The 12,269-nt window shown below is 46.5% G+C and overlaps 1 protein-coding gene across 7 annotated transcripts in view; it reads right to left on the bottom strand.

The window, feature by feature from the left end:
• Positions 1–12,269, bottom strand: part of ARHGAP32 (Rho GTPase activating protein 32) — a 259,764-nt gene that overhangs the window by 96,885 nt on the left and 150,610 nt on the right. For all 7 annotated transcript variants that reach the window (XM_083808087.1, XM_083808088.1, XM_083808089.1 and 4 more), the window contains one exon: positions 4,459–4,545. In XM_083808087.1, coding sequence (XP_083664213.1) covers positions 4,459–4,545 — 87 coding nt within the window. The remainder of the gene's footprint in view (positions 1–4,458; positions 4,546–12,269) is intronic.

Genomic DNA, 12,269 nt, shown 5'->3' with positions numbered 1-12,269 from the left:
CTGTTTCAGCAATGATAATCAGTGATAATGAAAATGAAGGATTAAAAGCACAAGTGATATCTAGAGCTTAAGGTCTTCCTTTGAACAGTTTCACAACTTCTCTCTTGCTCTCTCCTTGCCATTTCAAATTTCACAAAACGGTGTTTGCAGCACTGAAACACTGCAGATCTCACACTGCAAGGAGTAGCACATGCTTTTTATTTTTCTGCTGTTCTTCAGAATAGCAGCTCAGATTAGCCATTCTTATGTTATAATACTTAAGCGTGTATGCAGGGAGTTGCTGCTGTAATGTCACACAGGCAAATCTAAAAACATTAAAAAGGCAGATTTTCAGCCTGCTTTACAACTCAACAAAACATGTTGGATGGATTAGCCTATTTCAACCTTTTTGCAGGCTCTTACTCTCGTTGATTTATTCTCAACACACATAGTAACCCCCTTTTAAATGTGTTGCAGACCTTGTAAATTCTTTGCTTATCCCTGTGGAACTCAGCAAGAATTGCAGACGCTGTCAGTGGACCATCACAGTCTACAGGTACAGCACAAACTCAGCAAGGCCTCAGACACCCTCTGTGGTCCTTTAAGGTCTGTGGTCATTGTTAAAGCTCGCAGTTACTGTCTGTGGAGTTCAGAAGGTTCGCAGGTACAGTCCTCACACCCCCCCATCCCAGCATTTTATGCTTCTCCATTTTCTACACAAAAAAAACCATCTCTACCATTCCTAAAAGGCATTTTCCTTCCTAGCCAAAATGCACGTGGCATACTGTCTGTGCTCTGGGAAAGAGCAACCTCAAAACAGGATTCCTTTTCCCAGAAACCTTTCCTCAGATTTCAAGCATTTGTAGATTGCTTACAAGTCTTTTTTTTTTTCCTCCAACCACCCTTCTTTCATCATAGAAAGGGATTTTATTCATATTCACTTTAGTAATAGCAATCTGTCAACAGCAGGAACTATGCATGTCCTGAAAGCAATCTCCTGGAAACGAGTGAAAGTTAAACAGTGAAATCTTCCTTGGAAAAAAGCTAAATCCACCTTCATTGCTCTAAAAAACAAGACAAAAATCAGATCTTTCAAAAAAATCTTAAAAACCTACCTTAGTCATCTGTTAGTCTTCATGATTAAATTTGTTCCAAACAATCAAAAGAAGAATCCCGTCTTTCCACTTTTCAAAAACCCTTGGAACAGCTTTCTATATATTCCCACTTCTTCTTAAGAGCTAATAACCTGGATTAATTTTTTGAGATCTCTAAGTAGAAGAAAAGCTGGATAGAGACTTTAAAAAACCCCTCTGAACCTCACACAAAGCTTGTGTTTCACAAGCTGACTTGCTGCAGAAATGTGTCACAAACACATCTCAAAATTTTTTTTAAACTTTATTTGGGAAGGTTTTGCAAAAGAGTCATCAAACAATAATTCTCTTTACACCACTAAAATTATACTTACAGATGGGAAAGAGTGGGATAGAATTTCCTTAGTGTAAATGCCGAATTGTAGTCTGCCAAACGCAGCTAAGGCTGAGCTGGATACTTTAAAAGTCTAATGTTCAAAAGCTTTGGGTTTGTTGTCTGCTACAGAGCGAAATAACAAAATAAACGTCTTTTTTATGGACCACACAACACACAGATTGTATCTGCATACAGTCCAAATTGGGCAAGGCACAGTAGTACAATGTGTTCGATCCCAGAGCCAGGCTTTTCAGCTTATTTCTCTAAAGTTTGTAATCTAAAGTTGCCAGGATGGCCAAATGCCCTTGCTCTTCACCACACTCTCTTGTTTTCGCAACAAATCACAACTATCTTAACGCTTTTAAATTTATACGGATTTAGCCCTAATTAACAGAATTATTTTTCTCTGTGCCCACAAGAGAAATCAAGGAGACTTGCAAGCTGTTGCAGTAGGCTGAACACCAATGTTAGTAGCATATCCGAAGGGCAAGCAAAGTAAAATTTGTTTTATAGGCTTTTTTTTCTCCCTCCTTCAGTATTTTTGGCCTGATACAAACGCATCTTGCCAAAATCTCTCCCCACTGCACTATCATTCCATGAGCTATTTCACACCTCCCATTTAATTCGAATGTGGAGCCAAATCCATCCAGACACCGCTGGTATCCAGCGTGTGACAGAACGGAATTTTTCCCTGGACATTAGGAGAGGCCACAAGATGTCAGGGGTGAAGTATCTCCACGGTAGAAATGATACTCAGCTGTGCAGCTCCTTCCATGCCTTTCCTTTCATTGAATCCAGATGCCACAAGTTTCTCAGCTTTGTAAGGATCTGAGAGGCAGGGACAGACTAACACGAGAGATGAATCACAAACTCGGGGTGTGGAGAAACCCTAGATAGTCGGATTACTAAACGAAAAGGTGGCTGGTCCTGTGCCCATCCTTTAAAGTGATAAGGCCAACTCCCAGCGCTTTCATTTTAGTTTAGTAAAACACCGAAAAAGAAAGTAACAACTCAGCAGCTGGGCACGATTCACAGCCTCTGGATCTACTGGGCAGCAGCTCAGTTAGGTCTGCCTGCAAAGTAGCATCTGCCTTGGGCAAGGCAAAGAACTCACCACACTGTCCCCGGAGAAATCAGATCTCCACTGTAGTCTCAGAAACATACCCGAGAAGCACCTGAGCGTCTGCCAGAAGTGTCAGACCAACTGCTGGACAGCTGGGCTCACTTCCATCACGGCACCATCCGTGCCTCACGCTGGCTCTCTGCAACTCCAGAGGCTTGCTCCTGTGCTTACGTGTTCTGCAGGGTTTAAAAACACAACTATACCTGAGGGCATCCTGGTAATCTTTAGAAGAGGTCAGTAAGGTAGGCAGGAAGATCAGAAGTGGTGTGCTCCGAGGCTAGAGTACAACTGCTCTAAAGCAACGGACGGTTTTGAAGTGCCAGTACATTCTAGAAGCCCACCTGAAACGGTCAGTCAGGAACAAATTTAAAGTTCAACTCCAAACAGCACTTTGAATGAAGTCCCAAACATGCGAGGACCCAAAATACATGGAAATTTAAATTTCCTTAAGTCCCTAGAAAAATCCCACTGTAAGTCACCATGCTGCTCTTGGCTGGGGCACAGACACGTGTCCACCATTACATTTTGCAGCGCTGCCTGTTGGCCTGGACTCCTTTTCTAAAAAATGATTATTTTTACGAAACTGGCTACAGCTCAGTCAGAGCAGTACTAGCAAATTGGCCAACCACAGGCAATTTTAGGAGATGTTCGCTCTCAGCCTCTCTTCCCTCTCTGAAGAGCAGCACTTGTATATGCACGTATAGACACGTGTCTGTGAGTGCTCTTGCACCGTAAGCCCTGACAATAGAGGAGAATTATTCCACGTGTTTCTATCACGTTAACTACACGCTGCTACAGCTCAGCTTGTGCCAAGCTTCACCTTCAAACTGGAGCAAGATGCTTTGCTCCTCAGCTCTCTCTGAACACACCACAGCAGCGTGCACCTGGAGTAATGCAGAGGAGCAAATTCACTGCAAATTCCCAGCCTGTCTGTGCAGTAATGGCACTGCGCTGCATGGTGTGACAGCAGACGCTCCCCTACCCCGCACAGCTCAGCGCAGACAACACAGGCATGCCTGCTCCGTCCACTTCATTTTAGTACCTGAGAAATGTCAGCAGAACCAGCACAAGCGCTTCAAAGACAGAGACAGACATCACAGTGATTCCCATTAATGTTCGGGACAAATTGCTGAGACGGGTGCTCACGAAGTGCTGAGATGAATGAAGAAAAGGACTGCCACGCTGAGACCAGGAAAACAACCTCACAGGCATTAACTCCCAGTTGAGTTTACCAGTGCAATAGGTCTCCCACAAACAACAATTTTCTTTGGTATATTAAAATATGATAAGCCAGTATGTAGCATTTTACAGAGTCACTATCCCTGCGCTAGCAGATGGGATCTGTGGCACAAGGCAGCAGATTTATTTGCCCAAAGCATTTTGGTACCACGGTAGCAGTGGCAGCGAAAGAATTTCACGTCAGCCGTCTGGAGACGTTTCTGGGAACGGATCCGGAGTCCCCAGCTCCTGGCTCCCAGCAGCATGCCTTAACCGACAGGAATACTGGCGGGCAGTCTCGCTCACGTATTTCCTCTGTTTACATCCCTGGTGTGTCGGTGTGCGCTCCCCCACGACTGGCAGGCACACGCACGCCGCCCGAACATGCCTGCTTGTGTCCCTGGGCTAATCGTGTGGCTCTGCACAAACTGCAGCCGGGATTATTTGCTTAACTGATTCGTTTTTCTCCCCTTGATGCTCCCTTTGTTTCCTTAAAATTAGCCGGTCACAGCACCACAGACAGCATCCTTCTGAGGACTGAGCTAGTGGAGAAGTGGGAAAAAATCCACACACTGCAGAGAAGTGCCGTATCAAAATATTATGAGGCTGTCACTAAACATAGCGCAACACAGGCTGCAAAACGAGGTGGGGGGAGAAAACGTGGCATTTACCTGGCACGAGATCTGTACAAGGTAGACCAGCTCCTTGGATTCGCAGCCGTTCCTCGTCACTTCATTCTGTTCCTCCGGGAGCGAGAGCTACACCAAGGCAGGGGGTGGGGAGAAGAGGGAGAGAGAAAGACCAGGTCAGTGAGCAGGGATAAGCCAGCCATGGAATAATGCACGAAGCACAACAGTCACATCAACTTGCTGCAAGACATGCTGAGTATCAGGGAACCAGGGAAACGCTCGTCTGTCTGGAGTTGTCAGGTAGAAACCATTCAGCATTCGTGCCTTGCACAGACCCTCTAATGTCACCGGGTTTTGGCATCTCCCCTGACAGTTTAAAAATAAAAATATGGTACAAAAATAAAACAATCAGAGGAAGGCAAAGTGTTCAAGGCAGGGATTAAACCTCTCGCTTAGAAGTCTGCAAATTAATTGTTCACTGAAAATATCTCCATAAATATTCATGTATCAGATAACAGTGATCCTCTCCAATTTTATTCATTTTTTATTTTATATGTTCAGGCAGACGTTGGATAATAAAACACATATCCTAATTCCAGTGCTGTCAAGCAATTTACCACAACAGAGGGTTTTATGGTGCCATTCATCAGATGCAAGGAGTCATTAAATACAACACCAGGACGTGCTTTTCTCAGAGCGGTGAGAGGAGATTTAACCGTGTCCTTCCTGTACACACAGAGCCACAAGTCCTCTGCTGGCCCTGCTGCTCCCAGGGGTCTTCATGTCCTGCACTTCCAGGGGCTTAAGTTTAATGGTCTTCACCCAAAAGTGAAGCTACAAATTGATCCTATGCAAATTAAGACCGTTTGCAAAACAAACCAACAAAACAAATGTCTTCCGAAAAGCTGTTTTAAGGAGAGGAGATCCTTCAGCAGGGCAGAAAGAGCAGAGGCACACGAGCAGGATGAGGCCTCAGCCCCTCAGCACCCAGCTGTCACTGCTCTCCTGACCCCCAGCGGGACGGGCGTTTGTGGAAGTGTTTTTTGGTGAGCAAATAACAACTTCCCATCAAAGGATTTGTAACAGAAGCACAGTTTGCACTTTCAGTCTAAACTGGACCTAACTGGGGTCATTTCAGAACATTTACGCCCACTGAAGCTGCTCTTTACTTGGTAGGTTATAGAAAGTTTTAAAACGCCGTGCAAGTTCTTCAAGATGAATCCCCTTGGTGTCACCTCCGTTTGGACACCAGTTCACTCCGTCACCAATCACCTCTCCAGAACACGCATGGCGTGTCTCCCTCAACCACTCTTGCAGCTCTTCTTGTACCACTTCCTTAGCACACTTTTTTTTTTTTCCAGCTTCTGGGCAGCCTTTTGGTTCCACCAAAGGAGAGTTTATCTCCCCTTTGGAGAGAACTTTCTTCCCTAAAGCTTTTCAGTGAAAACTTTGAGGCTTTTACAGATGCTCACATCCCCCTGCAGCTGGTGTGCAGCACAGCCCTGGAGATAAACCTTTCAAACTGCTTCAGAGGATCTGTAACACGGTGAGGTTACTTACCCTAAAAGATCGCATTCCAGAAGGAGACAATTTTAAAGATTTGTAAGACTGACTTTTCTATGTGTGTAGCAGAATGTGGCCCGCTGCCATAAACGTGATTAAACACCATTATTTATTTCTGCATTGCACATTCCCCACCACTTTATCATCATTCTTTGCTATCAAATTTCATATTTCAAGTGCTACTATATTTTCAAACTAACAGTCAAAGAAAAACAAAAAAACAAAGCACGCAGTTAAAGGAAAGCTAATACATGGCTGGAAATATTTTCCACGTGTGTCAGGTTCCAGGGAGCTCCAGTTCAACTAAAAGCGGGTTTCCTACCCAAGGAGAAAAGTTTCCATCCTTTAATCTCCCCACTGCTTATTTAGAGTACATACACCTACTCCGTCCGCCCACAACGAAATTTCAGGCCTTGCCTTCCTTAAAGTTCACCAGTGCTAAAGCGCATCCCGAGGGCTGCACATCGCTTCTCGGCCTCTGCCTACCTGCAAAGCCAGGCCGTGAGATCGGCGACACACAACTGCGGCAGCTCCCCGGGCACACGCAAGGCACACACAAGGCCTGATTCTGTGCAACACGAGACAGGGTAGAAAAAGGTACGGGTCGAGTTAAGACAAAGGTTGAGTTGCATCACCTTTCCTCTCGCATACTGCTGCCATTTACACCAGCTTGGACTCATGTCAAGCCAAGTCCACACACGATCTCTCCAGAAATAGAAAGTGAATCATCCATAGGCGTGAGGTCCCTGCGTGTAGGAGGACTAGGTTACAGCAAACTCAGATCGTTTTCCATTTGAAAGAGCATACCTACCTGAGGATTAACCGGCTGATTTATATTCATTGACTTTACACCCACGCAGTCAGCCTTCACTTTAATGCTTCTGAAAGTCCCCGGTTAGACAGACTCCGGGACTAACACGTGCTGCTTGTGCTACAGCAGAGAACGGCTCAGCTCACTTGGAGGCCTCAGCAGCTGGGCAGCTCTCCTCTGAACTTCTCTGGTCTACTGGGATTGTGCTGGTTCCTGTGGCACTAAAATGCCAGGGAAGGAGCCAGGCACTGTGGTAAGCTGCACCGATCCCTACTGCCCCAAGGGTCCCCTGCTAGTGCACGGTTTCATCGCGGGCTGCTTGTCAAGGGGCCTCCCCTGCAGCATCGCACCCAGGCACCCGCAGACACCTCCCCGGGGTGCCTGGCTGCAGGGGAGATGCTCTGACACCGGGCAGGAGCCAGCCCGACCAGCACGGCTCCCTGGACTCCAAGGAGAGGCAGCAAGTCATTCCCTCGAGCCGTTTACGTGACATCCCCGCACACATCTCGCTAAACGAACTCCTAGGCTGTTTTACATGTCCTGTAAAACAAATAAAAAATGCCTGCACAGGGGCTGCCGTAATCTGCATAAGATTATCAACCAGTACGGTGTTTTTGTTCCCAAGTCCCAGTGTGACACGATGGGTCAATTCCTTAGTAATTTCTCTCACTAATCTGCCTGTGGTGAGAAGTGGTATTTTAAACCCATTGTATTGCCCTACATATACGGAAGCGTCTTGTTTCAGAGAAAAGCTGTAAGAGCTCAGTGACTGCCCCTCTTCCTGCAGCCAGTCTCATGACTGCTGAGGGACAGAGAGCAGAACTGTGCACACGGGGAAATCTGTTGGGTTTGTCTTGCAATGGAACTATCCTCGCAGCAAAATGCCCTGGAAGATTCACTTATGCTCCCTGCTCCGATGTGGCCTAATTTTTATTTTGATATACATTAATGCTGTTCCAAAATCATCGATACCATGATATTTAAAAGCCCTTCCTCCTGCAGTGTATCTTACAAACAAGACATCCTACAAAGGACAGATGCATCTGGTACCATAAAATTTATGTCAAGGTATCATTCAAATTTTCCCCTACATGGCTAAAGACAACCTGTGAGTCTCCACTCTGCCTTTCTGCGCAGAGCACCAAAGAACTGATGTGCTAAATCCTGGAGCAGGTAAGGAACTCTTCCTGTTCCTGCAAAAGCACACGCTGTCACTTTGTGCTGCTGACCAGTAAGAGCTGTAGTGATGCCTGATGCCAGGAACAACAGGTAATTGCGCAACAATGGGAATGATAATAAACCAAAGAGCAGCAAAGCTTTCCAAGAGCAGGACACAGCTGAAGAAGCAACCACAACCTCACTGTACCCATCCACCCTGACACAGCAAGTTTCACAATTTTGTCTTCCAACTTACAAAGAAGTTACATACCTTGTTCATACAGAATTTTGCCAAAAAAGAGCAGTGCTTGCTCACCAAGACTTTACTGATAGTATTTACCGGCAGGACTAGCTTCAAAATGCTTCTAGTTCTTGTGGTCTTCCCACTGTCTGAGAAAAAGCAGCTCATCTCCAGTAAGCCAGCAGATAAAGACAGCGATTACAGGAGTCTCCTGCAGGGATGATTTACTGGTCACTCCTCTCGCAGAGATAAACAACACCACAGCAAACAGGAGGGAAAGCTAGTTATGACATGGCACACGCAGACGTCTTACTGAAAAGCTTGCAAGTTTTACCGAGCACAGCTCTGTGCCTGTGCGTTTACCTCCCAGAGCCGGGGCCAGCGGGAACAAAACAAACGCTCTTTCCTGTCCTCTCGAAAGTGGCTTTGGAGCTCCCTTCTGCTCTCCCTCCAAGAATAATCCTCGCATCAAACTCTGGCAGATCTGTGCTCGGAGCAAAGCAGCAGGTGTTTTAAAGTCTCATTTGTTTGTTTGGAGCCCCACAACTTCAAACCTGCTGTGAACCTGTGCGGGACCTGCCATGCTCCCCACACAGGGACTGAAAAAGGAAGGGCTAGTGACTGCGGGCAGGATGTGAATTAGAACAGAGGCAGCTTTTGAGAGGCCCTGTTTCATGAGCATGTGTCATCACAGACAGAAAAGTAATGAAAATACAGCTTTGAGATTCATGCAATCATTTTTACGCTTTATACCACAACTGTGGGCTCTTCTCGAACGACAAAAACTTTAAAAAATGATTTTAAGGAAGAGCACTACATAAATCCGCTGCTGAGGCTAGGGTTGTTGGTACCAAATTCAAGTGCCAAATCCTGCCCAGGTAAGAGCTGGCGTTGCTTTGCAAGGTGTGTGGGGCTGTGCCTGCTCCTCCCAGCCGTCCCCTGACCCCCAGATGCCACAGGAAGCTCACTTAGGTAGCTTTGGCTTTAATTTCCCTGTTTCCCAAGGGATGCTAACTCCATCCTCCAGCTCTCCCGATGAAAGGATAATTTGTGCAAGGCTTGGGAAACAGACTCGATTCGTCTATGAAGCTTATTTATTTCGGCTTCTGCTTCATAAAGCCACGAACACTTGCTCTTGATCTCCCTCACACACATCTCAGCAAGTGAACAGCGCGCGGCCGCTGGCAGAGCGCCGGCGCGCAGAACAGCACATACTTACAGAAAAGGTTACGAGGGCTCTGGCAAAGCTGTCCACGCCTGTGGTAACTAACACCGTGAACTTGCCTCGCTTCCAGTCACATAAATCATTTTGCACAGTGCTGTTGTCTGAAGCTTAAAATCTTACTTGAAGCTAAGAAAAAAAATTAAAAACTAAGCAGAAAGAGAGTTACCGTTAGTATTCAGTGTTGGAGGCATTAAATAGTTAACAACTAATTACAGAATGAAGATTATAGGCTAGGAAAATACGGTTCTTCCTCCCTTCAAGTCTTCTCCCTCCTTGCAAACAGAGGGAGCAGAGACCTTCCTGCCACGCTCCAGCCCTGCCGCCCCGTCGCGCTTTGGGCAAGGCAGCCCTCTGGGGCCGGCCCCGTGTGGGAGGTGTGAGCCCACGCTGACCCCCGGACGGCCACTAGAGCGAGCAGCACAGGCCTATGGATAACTCTCACGTCCTCTTGGAGTCGACCTCAGTACTCCACACAGCATCTCTCAAGTTCTTTTCTAAATTCCCGAGAAAATGCTGCGCTGACTGGGAGCCAGCAGGCAGCCCCACACCCTCCAGCTCCTGCCTTGCTGTATTTGCACACCGGTGACTGGCTCCTGCAAAAACTTTTAGTGACACTGGCGGTACAGAACCACCACACTACAAAGCCTCGGGGAGCGAGCACCAGGTTTTTGAGCAAAATGTAAGCACAACCACGCATATCCATTACCAGGCCTGAGCCGGCAGATACATTTCTGGCATCTCGGAGCGAGATGCTGACGGAAACATGCCTGTCCCTCACCCCGAGCAGCAGGTGCAGCTCCTGACACATTCCTCAACGTGCAGCGCTGCCTCTCTTCTGTTTGGATCTGCACGCATGAAGTGCACGACGTCCTTTATTGCCACACAACCTGCGGTGAAGCAACGGACAAAGCATACCTACCTGCGCACAACATACTGCAAATAAATCCACGTTCTCATCATGTGAAAAATGCATTTCATGGCCCATCAAAGTAACTCCGGACATAAACCGAATACAACTGCTCTCTCCAGACTCAGGAGAACCTGCAAGGCTTCATAATATTAAGGTTACTAGAAGTTTGCAAGCCTCCTCAGCAGACCCAGCCCTCGCACTGCCTGCAGTGCGCGACCTGCCCGGCTGTGCTCCCTGAGCAGCGCCCAGCGCAGCGGTCGGGGGGCGAGGGAGAGGTCCCGGCGAGCCGAGCTGCCTGGCGCGGGACGGTGCGATGGGGCGGGTGGCCATGAACCAGCCTCACAGGCAAGAGAAACTGCAACAGGTTTCATCCCAAACACGGCGCACATCTGTAGGAACGTCGAGGAGAGATGGCAAGGACGATGAAGAGCTGACTGTCGCCAGGAGCTTGAAGTCAGTGGAAAGGCTGATGCTTTTCCTGGCAGAGGATGTGTCATTGTTCCAAGGAAACCTGGTAATCTTTTTACGTTTTTCCAAGACGGAATTTAAGGTTAACTCCCTGGCAAAAGCAGCCAGACACATGCAACTGAAATTGCTGCTGCTCAAACTCGGCCATAGCAAAAGCTCATTACGTTTGCAAACCCCTGTTACATTTGATGATTTTTTCTGACAATATTAGCGACGGACCTTTTCTTCTTTCTAAACCACCACGCTTCTAATGTCTCCTTGATGCCTGTCCTCTCATTAATTTACGATGTTTGTGCAATTAAGCAAATCAGACGAGAGAAAAACCACAGGTCATCTTGCCACCTTTATGCATCGCTTTGGAATGTGTGTACTGGGTGAAAAGTACGTCTGATGGCCAAGAGCAAGAAATATGAGGCTGATTTTCCTGTGAAATATTTCTCTATTTAAAAAAAATAAAAAAATCTAGGGCCCAAATATCCTTGGGACAAATACTTGGGAAGTTAAATGCCTTAACACTGTTCAAACCTAGAGCTGCAGACTCATCATAGGAAAAGCCTTTTACTGCCTGCCTCAGCTCTAGTCTCCTACCAGACAACACCTTCAGTACCTTTCAAATTGCCCTAGCGATTCAAACACCGCTTCATTTTCATTTAGCAGAACCCATTACTTACATCAGTTTATCTTGCAATGGGGCACCTTCGAAACCTATTTTTGATATATTTGAAGGTATTATTTTACAGTATTTGAAAATGTAGGTTGGCAAATCTTTTTGCACAGGGAAACATTCTCTAACTAATTCCTCTGACAGCAAAAATGTATTTATCTGGCCATTTTCCCCCTCTCCCCAGAATTTATCTTGCTAAATGTACTAATTTTACCCCCATGCGGTTTCCCCATCTTCTCCTGCTTTATCTTTTCCATTACCAAATTGTGGCTTCAGAGCAGCAAAGAACATTTCCAACAGAGCAGCTTCTATACCTGAGCACAAATATTCAAAACTAATGGTGAAAGTAAAGACAAGGAAGAAATGCTTAAAGAATATCTCTATATCTGAACTCCATTTATTTACTGCTCTTTGAAATCATCCCTTTGAAATCTCAGAAGAGGCACCTGAGAGCAACAAAAATCAAACAGAGCTCAACAAGACAAAAACAAGAGGCATCTCCTGTAACGCCACAGATTACTACTCCGAGCTAAGAGCGGTGTGACAAAATCCCCCACAGCACGTCTGACGTGCACGGTGCATCGCGCGCCACCTCCAGCCGATCCCCGAATTGCTGCAGGCCTGCCAGAACTGCGATCTGCGCCCGGGTGAAAGGCACGCAGCCAAGCTCTGCCAGGCTGGCTGAATTTCCACGTCACGTTCGTAAAGCACGTATGATCAAACTGTGTCTAAGCATCGCATAGATTAATTCGGGCCACCTAAGTGTGCTAATATTGGCACTGAGGTTCACTGACTAATTCAGCTTGGTGTTTG

The sequence above is a fragment of the Anser anser genome, assembly GCF_964211835.1.
Source record: "Anser anser genome assembly, chromosome: 22".
NCBI classification, from domain to species: Eukaryota; Metazoa; Chordata; class Aves; order Anseriformes; family Anatidae; genus Anser; species Anser anser.
Note: the sequence above shows the minus strand (reverse complement) of the source record. Positions and strands in the feature narration are given on the sequence as shown.